The 16,189-nt window shown below is 37.9% G+C and overlaps 1 protein-coding gene across 1 annotated transcript; it reads right to left on the reverse strand.

Annotated features, from left to right (window-relative positions):
- Positions 1–10,081: 10,081 nt before the first annotated feature.
- Positions 10,082–11,455, reverse strand: LOC149565720 (F-box/kelch-repeat protein At1g80440-like). Its single transcript, XM_089817235.1, has one exon. The coding sequence runs from the start codon at positions 11,364–11,366 to the stop codon at positions 10,344–10,346; it is 1,023 nt and encodes a 340-aa protein (XP_089673361.1). The 5' UTR covers positions 11,367–11,455; the 3' UTR covers positions 10,082–10,343.
- Positions 11,456–16,189: the final 4,734 nt, after the last annotated feature.

The raw sequence follows: 16,189 nt of genomic DNA on the forward strand, positions 1-16,189 counted from the left end.
ACAATGAAAGGAAATTCTTTTTGAAGCTTTGATGGGAATTTTTTATAATCATCGTACAGTCTCCTTACTTCAATTTAATATCGAGTTGATAGTCCATTTGATTCAGCGCTCCCATTGTTTTGGTTTTTCTTGCCACAAGAATGCCCTTTTGATATTACTGCTGCTTTGAAAGGTAACACATCTAAAAATATTAGGATAACACCCAATTAGCATGCCTCTATCAACAATTTTTGGACCACCAAGCTAACTTCAATGGCAAAACCAATATCACAAACATGCACTTGACTTCTTGAGATGTAGATTCACCATCTTCATCTCTGCAATGGACTTGAAAGCTGTTACTTGAGGATATATACCATCCAACGTAATCAATCACATGTTGATTGCATACGCAAATGATGGCACTTTAGTTAGATCTTCTTAACGACATGATAAAATTTACTTTTCAAAAGGAAGCCTTTATTTTTGTGTTCCTCTGAGAGGATCTAAACTAACTTCTATCACTTCCTCTATGTTCTCATCCAAATAAACAACATCCTACATAGTTAATTGGTGGTACTCAACTACTTCACGTAAAAATCGATTCTAGCGGGCAAAATTGGCATTTTCTTGTGCAAGACGTGACTACTCTACTAGCAGTGTCTCCAACTGAAGCCGAACCTATACTAGTTCATGTTATGGAGATACGAAAGAGACTGAGCAAAATGCTTGCATGTATGGATGCCTATCTCGAACAACAATACAACGCAATCCTACGTGTAACGCTGCTAAACACTGACACCCGCCCTGACTGGAATGGAGTTATTCACGACCTTTGTCTATTTGGAGAGACTCGGGCACAATGCCTTCTTCTTTTGCTATGGAAATGACTGCCACTTAGTATGTCGTCCAATGCATTCAAATCCACCCATTCACCTTGCAGATTTCGATCATCTATGTATTCTTATCAAACATGGAACTTCAGCTATTAATGCATCAATTTTATTCATAATCCTAGTGGAAATACGATGCCTCAAGGAGATATAAATCTCTTCAATGCTCATCCAGTTGTCCACAAACAGCGACCCATGCTTAGGAACGAACAATATCAGTTCTTTGCAATATTCTTTCTCTAAACTGATCAGAAAACTTAAAGGTTCGCTTAAGTAATATTGTCAAACACTTGGTGTACGTTCCCTAGTGAGTATACTGTGAAGTCACTGTAATACTAACTATACTAACATATGTTTAAATTTTGAAATAAACTGAATAACACAAAATCTCCATACTACAGCATCAATGGGATTAACTTATCAATGTTACATTGAATAGAAAAATTACTATTGCAATACAACACCTAGAAGGAGATGAAATTAATTAAGCTTCTACCAACACTATTACAATGTCTTCACTGAGATAAATCGAGGGAAATTGGAGCCAGTTATTTGCGTGAGCCAACTTGGTGGACAAGTGTAGACGTTATTGGTTTGTGCTACCACCAAAGGGAGTCCAACCTGCTGTGATCTCCTTGCCAGACGTGAAGTTTTAGACGCCTATTACTAGTGGAGACTGATTCCTGTAAACCCTGAAGTAACCCGGGCTCTCAAATATAAAACCAAACTGATTCCCGTGAACTCTAAAGTAACCCACAACTTTCAAAAAATAACACTAGTCATTGGCCCGAGATGGTATCCTTCCTTCTGGCTTTCATAACACTAACAAGAATGACAGAATACCAGTGGGAGCAAATGTTAATGGCTCAGTCGATGGTTGGAATGTCATGCTTCTCCTGCCTGTAGAATGTTCTCCAAATGCTATAATGGGATTCACATACCAAAAGTAAAACTCATTTACTTCCCTCACCCAAATGTTCTTCCTTTTTGCAGCCAAAATAACTATTCTTCTGAATGAGATGTCAAATAATATACTCAAATCATATACTGCTAAGTATTGCAACTATACTTACCTCCAACTGGTCCAACTATGATCATATTCATCTTTGCCGATTTCTACCTGGATTGAGCATTAGTTTCAAATAGGAAAAATTGGGGTGACGTCCAACTTCCTTGGAAAACCAAACTTGAGGGATTTCGTCCTCAAAGTTTTCAGGCCAGTCACATTAAAGCAACCAGAACATGTTAATGTATTGATTTCATAAATTCTTGTGTGTTTTCCTTCTACAACTGATATAATTTCACAAGCTGGTAGGATGCATGGCTCTGATACCACTGTAATATCGCTTTCAGGATATTTTACTAAAAAACCCTAGATATAAACGTGCAAATTTAAAACCGAACAAAAAACCAATATTTGATATGAATTCCAGAACTTTAATCAATTTGTAACCAGCAGATATGCATACAAGAAAACTCAGAAAAGCTTATTTGATTCCTCCAATATTCAGAAGTACATATATAAACCAGCAGTTAACACAAATAGCCGTCAAATACATTATTATATTATACAACAGCAATACAATAACACACAACAATCCAAAACAATCCAATCTTATAAATAGCAATAACAATCAGATTGGCAAATGTAGATAAAACTTGTAAGAAGGCTAGGTTTGCATCCAACCTCCAAATGCTTCTTCAAGGGTTTGCGTCCTCAAAGAGATAACCAGTCACTGTTTCCAACTCCCAGATTAATATTTGTTTTTAAATATTATAATCTTCATACCTCCCCATGTGGAGCCTATTGTACCTTTATCACTTTGCCCAATGTGATGCACGCCCTTTTAGGCAATGTGAGATAAAGCACCTTTTTTGTCCTTCAGTCACTTAAGTGAACATAATACCTTCTGAAATAAAATGACAAGTTAAATAAACTTTAAAAGTCAGTTAGTAAACCATATAATCATCAGGCATCAAAATAACTGACCAAATGAACTCGGATAAGCACGTGCAATAGCTCGTTGGAAAGCTCTCGATGAGACGCTTCCAAACCAACTCTAAGATACCAAGAATTTTGAGCTCTATTTACTTACTAAAAAAATAGTAAGCATTCGGACAACCTGCCAAAATTGCTCTGATGCGTCTGAAACTAGAAATGTCTAGGCCAAATCTCGAACTCAACCCGTAAAGAACTTTTTCGCCCCCGAAACCTAGGCGAAGTGAGCCGGCAACACAGAATTATAATGTCCAGAAAAAGAGGACATTACAAATATTAAAATAACAACTTCCAAAATGAAAATAAACCCAAGAACAATAATCCAACTTGCAAATTGAAGCATGCTACTATCATTTAAGTCTGATATAAATTGTCAATGTACACATCATAGGTACAATGTTAAAATTGTTTTGGAAGATAATCATTTGCACATTAGTGCCAATACATGAAATAATATTCCTATGAAATACTCAGATGAAAAACCTTGAAATTGTGTTAAAGTTGTTTGTTATAGTAGATCAAGTATATGTCTCCTAATATCTTCTCACTCTAAAACACATTCACCAAAATCCACATGAGGTCACAGCTATAAAACTACAACTCCAGTTCAGAGTAAGTCGACCGATATTAATACTGGCAGGTCTGCCATACAGTTCTGATCATGATAAAGGTCTGTTGCAGCAAGATGGCACCTTTAGGCAACCTCCAATATTTACCAAATCTTCTTCAAAGGACCCCAATCAACACAATATCAGCCTAGCATTTATGTATTGCCACAAAATGACATGAAGATGCATGTTTCAGGTATGTAATGTACTTTTCATACTTAGCCAAAACCTTGCAAGTAGTCTGTTAAATGATTATGAGTGTGCAGCACGACTGTAACTACCAAACAGTACTAAGCTAAGTTGCTGAATCGGGAATGGGAATGGGTACATGTACATGGGTATGAAACACTGGTACAGCAATTTTTTCTTGAGTTGTTGGGTATGTTTTTGGTATGTTCACACACATAAGCACAGATGCATATACATAAACATATGCATATGCATATACATATACATGTACAAATATATATACATGCATTTATATTAAACACACATATTATTCCCTGGCCCCATAGGATACCATAGAATTGATAGGGCGGCCATCTAGATTCTATACATAACATGCCTATGAATGCACATGTAGGGTGGGTGGGCCCCCCAAAAACCATAATTGGCTAGACAAGATTCTAGATTCCCTATTGTCCCCACTCTCCACTCAAATATAGGAATACATGCATATTATATATGTATAGTTACATGTATATTATATATGTATAGATACGCAGCTAAAAGTTCTAACTAAGTTTAGAATGTCATATACCACTACATATGCTAAACAAACCATTACTAACTTCAAATTTTGAAACATATCATTCTAATTTAAATTCAGTTTTCAATATTAAAAAGATCAAATTAGAATCTTATGATATATAAGAGTTTTCTATCAGCAACGTAGGTCTTAAAAACATCTAAAAGATTAAACTAGAATCACTCAACATTTCAACATTTAGAAACACGAATCCCAGGCGTGTACCCACAGGAGATTCGTTTCATAATCCAATTCCATTACATTCCATACCCAAAATTACCTTAAAAATCCCATGATTCAACAACTAAGGTACTAAGCATAACAGGGCAAACTTCAAAGGGAGGCTTACTTTAAAATAAAAAAAGAAAGAATTTTATCAATGAAAATGTCTTTTGTAAGTGTCGATGCAAGCTATCCTGCTGGGGATGCCCATCTGTCCCAGGGACTTCCAAGGCATCCCCAACCATTCCCGGGACATACGGCAAATAAAGTTTTTCTTAGTATTCTCTTATGATATATTGATCAACAACAAGCATCGATAACAAGCATAAGAACCTCATTGAGAACTCTTAAGGAATTGATGTTTAAACGGAGTATCCAGCATCTTTTCAATCAACTCTTTTGCCTCTTCAAGATCCAACAAGACCATAGAAAATCTTGATTGACCTATAACAGTGGTCAGAGATCATGAGTTCTTCTCTTGACACCCACTAGACTGCATACACAAGAACACTGCTCCTCACCTTCAACACTTTCTTTAGCCTCTTCTCTGAAATGCCTGCTAAGAAAGTCATCTATCACTGGTTGCAGACCAACAAAACAGATGCATCCACTGGGTTTAGTGATGGTATCAATGGATTGCATTGTTAAATTTTAATAATACAGTGCTTTAGAGTTATTTAATTTAACTGGATTGCATTGTTAAATTTTAATAATACAGTGCTCAGTGTTGATTCCCAACATTCTTAGATGTCAGCCATCAACTCTACATCATCAATAATTGTTATCCCCCATTAATGCTCAATCAATTTTATCATGTCTTGATAATTAGCTTATCCTAAACTCAGCTGACATTTAAAATTTAAAATGTGGTCATGGCCCTGCTTTAGAACTTATAGTGCATTCCTCATTAATGTATATAGCAGCGAATCCTACGATATCAGCCATCAACCCTACATCATCAATAATTGTTATCCCCCATTAATGCTCAATCAATTATATTATGTCTTGATCATTAGCTCATCCATCACAGCTGACATTTTAATATTCAAATCTGGCCATGGCCCTGCTTTAGAACTTGTAATGCATTTTTTTCTTCCCATTTTCCACTAACGGCAATCATTGAATTTCTCTCAAATTTCAACTTCGCTGCATCTAAAAACTTTGCACATTTGCATACTAAGAAATGGGGCTTATGCTAAAGTTTCATTCATAGATGGAAAACTCACAAAGTACTCGGCGAGTTTCAAACACTCGACGAGTTTTTCGGCTCAGTGAGTTTTTGGCCACTTAACTCGCCCAAAAAAAAAACTCGGCTGGGATGCAATTAATCACCATTTACTCGGTCAGTAGTCGGCGAGTTTTTCGTTAAAACTTGCGCTTTGCCTGGCCCACGGCCTGTGACAGCTTAAAAGGGCAAAAAATCATTTTCTTCTCATTGTTTGTTGCGTTTGTGTTGTCTAGAGCCTTGAGGTGTGGAGAGAAGAAGGTTTGGAGGCATTCTTAGCTGATTGCAAGTGATTCAAGGAGGATTTGAGTGGATTTTAAAGGATTCTAACCAGTTTTAGAAGAGAAATTTCTTTTCAGCTATGTTCATTTTATCATAGTTTGAAAACTTTTTATAGTTTTAACAAATGTTCTATTGTTTTTGTTGTTGTTTGTAAATGATTTCAAATCATTTAAAATCATTTTAACTCTATGCTTGAACTTTGAATCATTTGAAACCCTAGTTGTTCTAAACTTCTAACTTCTAAGTTCTAACTTTGTTTATTCATTTTTCTATAAATTTATGTGTAGGGTAGCGGTCAAGCATTAAAAAAACATGACAAACCCACAAGAAGAGTGGCCACAAACACCATGCCCATCTGGATATATAGGCGCTCGGCTTAAAAATGCAAGAGATAAGGCATGGCAGTATGCCTATGAAGCTCCAAATGATGTTGGGAAGGTGATATGCATTCCATGTGAGAGAATTATTTCTAGAGGCATAAACCACTTCAAATACCACCTTGCAGGCATAAAGAAACATGATTCAAATCCTTGTCTCAAGGTAAGTGAAGAAGAAAAAAGATTCATCAATGCCCTATTTCAACAATATCTCAATGAATGCGGTTGATAGTCCCTATTGGGTCAATATGGTGAATGCAATTTCAATATCGAGCAAAGGGTACAAGCCGCCTAATCACAAGGATATGAGTGGAAGGTTAGTATTTTACTATTTAGTAATTGTAAATAATTGTGATTCACTTCAGTTCATTGTTATATTTTAAATCTTAATTGTTATAACTTATTTCCTATTTTTTACTAACACTTTATTACACCTAAATTTTCTAAGTTGCTTGACAATGCGGTTGGTAGGGCAAGAGTATTGATAGAAGACCAAAAGAAAGAGTGGAAGAAGCATGGCTGCACCATTTTATTGGATGGGTGGATAGATGGAAGAAGTAGAACCATTATTAATTTCTTGGTTGCTTGCAAAGATGATGTGGTGTTTTGAAAATCTGTTGACGCCTCCAACAAAATGAAAAATGCACACACATTGGCTTTAATGTTGAAGAATGTTGTCATGGAGGTGGAAGTAGAGAATGTGGTGCAAATAATTACAGATAATGCAGCAGCATTTGTGGCAGCAAGTAAATTTAATTTTTTATGTTCGAATCAATATGAATCATGAATGTAATGCTATGGTATTATTCAATTTAGATTTGATGTAAATACTAAATATGAAAAGTTTGTAACTAATTATTGATTTTTTGCTAATCTTTTAGGTAGAATTCTCCAAGAGAGGCATCCCACACTTTTTTGGTCGCCTTGTGTAGCACATGTCCTTGACCTTCTTTTGGAGGACATAGAAAAACTTGATTGGGTGAGTCTAGTTGTGGAAGATGCTAGGCAAGTCACCAAATATATCTATAATCACCCATGGGTTCTCAGTTTGATAAAAAAGACCACTAAAGGCAAAGATTTGCTAAGACATGCTATGACAAGGTTTGCAACGATCTTCTTGATGTTGCAAAGTATTCTTGACCATATATTGGCTCTGAAACAAATGTTTGTGTGCGTTGATTGGGTTGCTTCATCTTACTCAAAGAAGCCCGAAGGAGAAGCTGTAGCACGGATAGTCTTTGATGATAGTTTTTTTGCAAAGGCTAAGAAGATTGTGGAGGTAACTTCAAGAATTAAAACATTATATTTTTAGTTTATTCAAGTTTCATTATTAATTCATAACTTACTATGTTATTAACTAATTTGTATTTTTCAAATTTCAAATGTAGATGTCTCTACCCCTGGTTCTAGTCTTGCGCATATGTGATGGGCAGCAATCCCCAATGAGAGGTCTTTATGAGGCCATGGATAGGGCCAAAGAGGCTGTTAGAAGTTACTATCATGGAGACAATCTCAGATTTGACCCCATTTGGGAGATAATTGATAGGAGGTAGAACAATATGCTCCACCAACCCATTTATGCAGCAGGCTATTTCCTCAACCCCAAATTCAAGTACTATGATTGTCTTTGAAGTTGGGATTTTACTAAGATTTTATTTTACTTTACTTTTTAAGGTTGTGTAATAAGACTTGATATCATTTTCTATTTGTTTTAGGGCTGATGATTCCTACTCAGATCCTAATGGAGAGGTCATGGAAGGTCTCTCTAAATGCATTGAGAGAATGATATCCAATGAAGCGGAGAGAGACCTTATTGTGACCGAATAACAAGTTTATGTGGAATCGAGGGGTAATTTGTTCTCTTCTATGCTAGCAAAGAGAGCAAGATCTACTCAAGCACTAGGTAAAGCGTCAAACTTTAAAACTTTTGGTAATTGATAAGTAGTGTTTCTGATTATCTTTTTTTATTGCTTTATAACTTTTTATATTTTGTTTTGCAGATTCTTGTTGGGCAAGTTGGGGTGGTAATACCCCCAATTTAAAGAATTTTGCTCTCAAAGTCCTATGCCAACCTTGTAGCTCATCCCATTGTGAGCGCAATTGGAGTTTATTTGAGTCCATCCACACAAAGAAAAGAAACAGAATGACTCAAAAACGGCTTAATGACCTTGTTTATGTGCACTATAATCTTAAGTTGTGCATAAAAAAGGCACAGAGTTCAGAACTACCTGGTCTACTTGATCTAGATGAGATAGATCCTTATTCTGATTGGACAGCACAGGAGCTAGGTCCATTGTTTACACCAACTAAGATCGCTGATTTGGAGAGGCAGGCCATGGAGGGGTATGCTGGAACTGATTTTCATTTCACAATGGATGACATTGAGGACGATGATGGTTCAAGCTCAAAGGATGAGGCATTACCAATGCCACATATAGGAGAAGATGCATCCTCTTCCAGGACGCCGAGCCAGTCAGTAGGGATGTCGAGTGAGGAAGCACAACCACAGAGTTCACAATCACGCAGCTCACGCCCTATCCCAGTGTGGGGCACTTCTTTGAGGACTAGACCCCCTCGCTTTCCTACTAGTGCAACTGGAAAGAGGAAGATGTGATTGTATTGAATCTTGATGTATTTAGACTTTTAGTATTTACTTCTAGTTTGACAAATTAAAACTATTTACTATTTTGCTTCCTGCCATGAGCATTCTGCATGAGAATGCAATTTTGTACACACTATGCATTTATATATATTTAAACTCTGCTTGTTTCTTTTGTATTCTCTTTAATCAACTTATTAGATGCATCTTCTCATTAAATTTTGCAAAATAAATGTATTTCTAATTAAATTTCAGCAGTTTTTTTTAGGTTCCCGAGTTTTTTTTTTAAATCACCGAATTTTTCCTAATTAAACTTTTGGGGGTCTTGGCGAGTTTTTGCCTTTGGCAATTTTCCAACTATCGTTTCATTATTAGTCCCTTCAGTGAGCTTCTTGTATGCCGGCCCAATTATATTCAATCTTTAATGCTAATTTTTGCTTCCAATATCTTAATTCTTTTGACAGAACATCCACATTTAACTGTCCATCCATGGGAGAGGGAACTCTATTGGAGTCCTCTAAGATTTACAGAATTAACTCATCCATCTCTATTTATTGGAAAACTTTAAGCTCGTGTCAGTTTACATGTCATTAAGCAAGAACTTTAAAATCTATCAATAAGATGATTGATGCAAAATTGCGTGTTCTTTTTAGCTAAGATAGTTGTACGAAGGGCAAAAGAGCTATGGTACTGACAACGGTAGAAAGACGGCATTTATTGGAAAGGTCCATTGATGAGATTATACTTCAGCACTACAGTGACGACACTTCAGTACTTAAAAGAGTTCAATCTTCAACAAATTTTATGAGGACCTGACTAAGATCATTCCAAGCAAAGATCTGGTGATGTCAACAACTGTTCAACTGAGACGATTCCCCCTGAAAAAAGTCTTGTTTTTCTGAGCACTATTCCACCATGGGCCCAGTTCCTTAACTGGATATATAAAATGAGAACCGTGTGTTATATCTAGCACTTCATTTTTTATTTTTTCGTCATAAGTCAAAATATTAATAGCAAAAATATCTTAAAAATAAATAAATTGAAGTATAGGTTGATTAAAATTAATCAGAAGTGAAAACTGCATACTTTTTTCTAGTAATTGTTCTAAAGGTTCCAACACAGAATTGTTCTACTTATCAAACCGGTAGATAATCTCAACGATAGTATAAGATAAACTTGAAAAATAAGCACTCATTATTTCGAACTTTACGTCACTTATATACCAACAAATGCTCAGCCCATTAGCTTTTTTAATCTTACTGTAGTTTATGAGTGGCTATTGAGGTGTCCGTTACAGATTCAAGTTATTGACTGGAAACATTATTAGACTAGTTGATATTACCAGAGCTTATTGTTTGGCAGGAAATTATTAGTAGTGACCCAATTAAACTGCATCCAAGCTCAAAAACAGTCAGAACTCCACGGTAACAGCTTCCATAGCAGGATACTGGAGGCCCGATGGTCTCCTAATGTCAATCAAATTTAATGTACCTCCTATCTCACTTGAAGGTGAAAGGATATAGAAACTTTGACCTCCATTAGGCTCTTCTTTGTTCACAAAGATTTTATTGCTAACCACAACAGCAAAATTAATAGATTGGTACCAATCCTCTGTTGGAAGAGGCCCGACCATGTGAAGCTTATCTTGGCTATATTCATATTCAATCAATCCCCTACCAGACAAGCAATAAAAGTGCCCAAATGCCGTCACGAAGTGCAAACTGTGGAACCTCTTCTCCATAGTTTTCCAGCTTCTCGTGCAGGAATCAAAAACCTCAAAAGTGGGAGAAAAAGATCCAATTACAAAAAACTTAACGTCAGCAAAAGCACCGCGAGATCGCCCCATGGAAATGTTCATATCGGGGAGAAGATACCATTTATCCTCCTCCACATTGTAAACTGAAGCCTTGAAGATGGGTTTACAACGCGCACGGCAGCAGCGAGGGACAATAGCCCCTCCACCAACATAAATCAGTCCCTCCGCCTCATCCGCTGCAGAGGCAAATCCTGCACCATTTTGCCATTTTGGCAATTCTGCACCCTGTCGCCATTCCGAATAAACAAAATCGTACAACCACACTAAAAAACGTCTTGTTGCGTCAATGTACCGATCTGCCATCAAAACCAGTTTTTGTTTCACGAAATGGCAGTGAAAAATGTGACAATTATCTACAGGCACGGGCGGTAGACTTTTGAAAGAGTTCCTCTTCGGGTTGTATACTACTATGTTGCACATGCGGCCTACTCTCTCAAGCATACAGACCCGTTGCTCTGAAATATTCAATCTTTTTCTTTGTTGATAAAAGCGAGGGCTTTTCAATGCGGCGTTCCAACTTTTGCAGACACGACTGACAATGTGATGAGAATTCAACTCCACCCTCACGAGGCATTCCCACCCAACATCATCTGGGAGACCAGGAAACAAAGATTCCATTGCAATTTCAGGAGGTCGATTCGCCCTCAGGGCCTAAAAAGAAAGGAACAAATTGCAATGCAAAACAATTCAGAAAAATAATAGTTGGAAATATCAATATGCGTAAAAATTAGTTACAAAAATTGCCAATAATTATACTTTATAGGTTTATTAGTCCTACCATGGCAAAAGCTGTGATGGTTAAAGAGTTGTTAATTTTTCTTTTAATTAATACAATTGTTCTATATTTTCATTCATAAATTTAGTTGGTAACTTGCATAATTTTTAATCCATTTTTTCCTTCTTTGATTGAGGGGAGGGTTGGCAATGGTTCGGAGTTATCAATGTAAGGGAATGTGTGATTCTAAGTTATTTGTTAATGTTTAGGAGGAGCTATGGTGTATAATAGAAACAAAGGTAGAGTAGATGGCAAACTACATATTGAACAAGGCTATATTGAACCCTATCTCTATGTGCTCCAAGATTTAGAATTATTTCAAAGACAAACATTTTCTATGTGAAATGTATGTGGGAGCAAATAATGTTAGTCCATAGTAGTCTGAAGTGTATAAGGAATTGAGGTCCCCATTGCTAGAAATTAAGGGTTTGGAGCCTAGAGGTTTGATTATTTTGAGAGAATGAACTAAACAACAACTAGACAGATTTTGTGAAAGGAATTTCTAAAATGTGTGCTTATTACTCTTCATTTTTTGAGTTTGCCTCCTAATAGTAGAGAGCTTCTTAGCGTTAAAAAAGTTTGGCTAGGAAGTAGGATCATGAATACCATATCTAATGATACCATGTACTAGAGATTAGACACTTTGTTAAGATCATGAATGTTTGTGGCTGTTGCCATTTTTTGTCTCTCGCCAAAAATTCAAATTTGTATGCCCAGCCTGTTCAACGGTCACTTCTGGTTTAATATTGTTTTAAACATCCTAGGGATATTAAAAAAAAAAAATGCTAACCTTATAATTCTTCTTTCCCTGTGCATGTTAGTGTTTCGACAGGCCCGCAAGTCCTCAGTGTCAGATCCCGGTAGATCGACGATAGGCATTATGTCACTATGGAAGATGCAAGGAGGTTACCCATAGCAACATAACGCCTTTTGGCCGCGTGGCAGGTTGGTTCGCAATTCCTAAGTCGGCAGTGATACTACGGCAAGGTGACAGCACCGGAGGGCGCTATGGCACTATCAAAAAATCCATGCTTCTCGCCGTTAGCGACATAGCGCCCAATCGAAAAATGATACTGCGGCGACATCAGGCAAGTGTGGGTCCTACTTCCCTCGGCAAACCACAAACAAAGATTTGTCAGACAGTTGGCACATGGCCAGTTCTTATTGGTTGATACACTAACAGGACAGACTCATCTTGCTCACCGCCAGATTAAGGAACATCTACGGTAGGCGTTATCGCGCTATGGAAAGTTGCACTATATATACACATAGCGACATAATGCCTCAACGACGCGTGGCACAGTTGACGTCATGGGCCCACTCTCTCAGAAGGTATCAATAGGTGGCTTCTCTTCTGTGGCAACTGTCAAGCAGGTTAGAGTACAAAGGCAGATCTTATTGGCCCATCCAATTGACCAGGTATACAGTCCTACACAGATTTTGATCACTGTCAGATCTTCAAAGATCGAGGGTTGGCGCTTTCCTACATTATCAAGATGCGAGGAGATTAAATAATGCGGGGAAATGGTTTGGCGACACCTGTCTCAGTTGAAGTCATAGGCCCACCCTTCCCAAAAGTAATATTACGGCTCATCCTCTATGGCAGATTGTTAGGTGAGTCAGAGTATGATAGGGAGCATCTCATTGGTCAGTCCAGCTGACTTGGCTTATAGTTCTGCGAAGTTTTGAGCACTGTAGATGTGAATCTAATCCACGAATTGGCGTTATGTCGCTATGAAAAGTTGCACATTGTTTTGCCATAGCGACATAACGCTTTGACGCCACGTGTCTCTGCAAGACCAGTTTCTCTGTAAATCACCAGTTAGATGCCAGGTGTTGTCCAGTGTGGTACAGTTGCTGAGTCTGATGCCAAGTGGTCCATGGGCCCAGAGGTCTTAAGGGCAAAGCTCAGTAATTCGACGAGTCTTCACGATCGTCAGATCTGTCTGGATCCACGGCAGGCGCTATTGTACTATGGGAAACTACTCGAAAGATATGCATAGCGACATAGCACCTAGGTGACACATGTCTCTGTGGGCCCAGCCAAGATTGACAGTAAAGGGCTGGTAGTTATGTTGTAGCCATCGCGGTCAAGGTTTTAAGAAGATGGCGCAGTTAGTGAAGAAACATGGTCAACCGCGTGGACTCTGCTAGGTGGCAGAACGAAATAAACTGATTGGTCCACGTGACCTGTTTTTCTTACAGGGTTCGATTGACCTACTGATCATGCTAATTCACGAACCAGAAGAGGAGAAGGCCAGGGTTTTTTTGCGAATCCGATCTTATGATCGATTCCAACCACCCTGGAGTAAATGTGAGACAAGGAAGAACACTCCACCTCTAATCCAATCTATCTACCTGGTCAGAGTGATTTAATGGTGTCGTTTCTGTCTTCTCGAGGCCCTGTTCTAAATCACTGCATCTAGATCCGCCAAAAGATCAGATTTTCTTTAGATCCCCATGATTGTTCTCTGTAGGACTTCAATGCAGTGGTTGTAGAATAAATTACAGTTAGAGGACATCTCAGTTATGCCTGAACTATAAAGGCATTTTTTCTAAATTTTGTAAAGGTTGATCATTCTCTGTTGTTCTCTGTTGTTGCTTTGCAATTCCAGTGTAAAATTCCCTTTGCCTCTGAACTGTATGATTCATGTCTTATCTCTTTCAACCATTGGTGTGAAGTGCAAGAACTCTTTGCCTCCACTAGTGTTTTGTGGAAATCAGTAATCTGCATGACTGTATCCCCTTGGCCTATGAATGATAATATAAGTGAATCTCTCTTCCTTGTGTCATTCATCTTGGTTTTCTGATCTGCATGTGATTATTAGATTAAAGCAGAGTCTGAATGTATATATCCTTAGTTTTATTCTGGTTCAATAGTGCATACATGGGCAGAGATTGGTCTGAACACTCTATTTTGGTGCATCACCTCTTTAGATTAGGTTAGGTAGATTTGCTTTCATGTTATCCCTCTCCCTTTTCCTCTCCAAGAGTAGTTAGGTGCATCTTGATAGTAAGAGGAAGTCGACCTTCTCCGAAGACTCAACCTCACAGTTCAAGTCCCACAGCTTGGAGGTTGTTTCCATGTTTCACTAGGTTGTCCTCATGCATAGGCTTTGGACAAGGGTGCAAACCTAGTGACAACAGTTTTTGGCACGCCCGGTGGGACAAACATCTCAGAAAACTTCAAGCCTACTGGTGTCAAAAGAGAAGATTTCAAGATCAATACCGAGGAGATAATATTGGCTTCGGTGTTTAAGCTTTCAAGAGGCTCATTCTTCAAAGTACTCGGTGACTCTGAGCTTCAAATACGTATCTGGTTCCAAACCAAAGTTGCAATGATTCATGCTTAGAGCTAAAACAAGGGCATCTTCTAGAGGTAAGTTTCAGTATCAAGAGCTTTCATTGTCAAACCCTAGAAGAAGGAAGACTAGAATATCTTTATCACTGGTGAGGAGTGTAATAGTAACAAATACACCTACAAGATCTATCTCTACTCCTCCTTCTGTTAGATCTCAACCTAGACTGCCATCAATACATATCAATAGATCACTTGTCTATATGGCGTTGCCTAGAGCTCATACTTTTGCCACCTTTAATGGTGGAAGCCCTCTCTTATTAGCCCAAAGACATGACATACCAGTAGTTGCCCTCAAAAGTATACTAGAGTTTACTGGTGAAACTTCTATCTCTCCCTCAGAACACATTCAAGAGGTTGCAAATGTCTGTAATATCCATGGTATTACAGAGGATGATGTTGCAGTTAGGCTCCTAGCCTCATCCTTGAAAGGAAAAGCACTACAATGGTATAGAGGTTTAGCTCATGGTTCTATAACAGATTGGGATGGATTAGGAGCAGGATTGTGCAAACATTTTGAGGATAAGAGTGACTATTTGTCACTTTTAGAACAGTTGACCACTATAAAAAGAGCCCCCCATGAATGTATGACTAATTTTAATTATAGATTTCAAATGACATGGGATAGAATACCTACTTCAGTGAAGCCTACCCCTGGTAATGCCTTCTTGCATTACCTTAGAGCTTTTAATAGTGATATTGCCACTACAATCCAAACTATGGGAGGAGATACCTTGCCTAATGCTTATGGCATAGCAATAAAATCAAAGAATATCCTAATACAAGGAGGTAAACTAGCTCCAAGGCCTCTTATGCCTTTCTTCCTTGACGTTCCAAATCATCAACCAGTAATGGCTCCTCTTCCCACAACTTATACATCACAATCCCTTGTCCCACTCCCTCAAGCGTCCACATCTTCAAATGGAATAGATGAAATCAAAGAGATGATACAATCTCTGATGCAGAACATGGACAAAAGGGAGAAGAACCTTGATAAAAGATTGCAAGATCAAGGGAAGAAGTTAGAAGATCAAGGAAAGAGGTTGGAGGATAATTTCTTTATGATGCAGAAAATGAGCAACAAGGTGGTGACTTTAGAAAGACAACAAGCTCAACATAGTAAACCTCATCAATTGCAATATCAAACTTTAAGTGGTGGTAGGTCTCCAAAGCCTAATCATTGGAACAATTCTTTTGATCAGAGTAGGCAGGGTGGCCATGCTTCAACCTCAAACATAAACCAAAGTAGGGCCATAGTCCCTCAAAACAATATGACTCAAGATCAAGATTTTTGTCCCTCCTGTGACT

This window comes from Cupressus sempervirens, chromosome 3 (assembly GCF_028749045.1).
Source record: "Cupressus sempervirens isolate cs-2001-9-10 chromosome 3, ASM2874904v1, whole genome shotgun sequence".
NCBI lineage: Eukaryota > Viridiplantae > Streptophyta > Pinopsida > Cupressales > Cupressaceae > Cupressus > Cupressus sempervirens.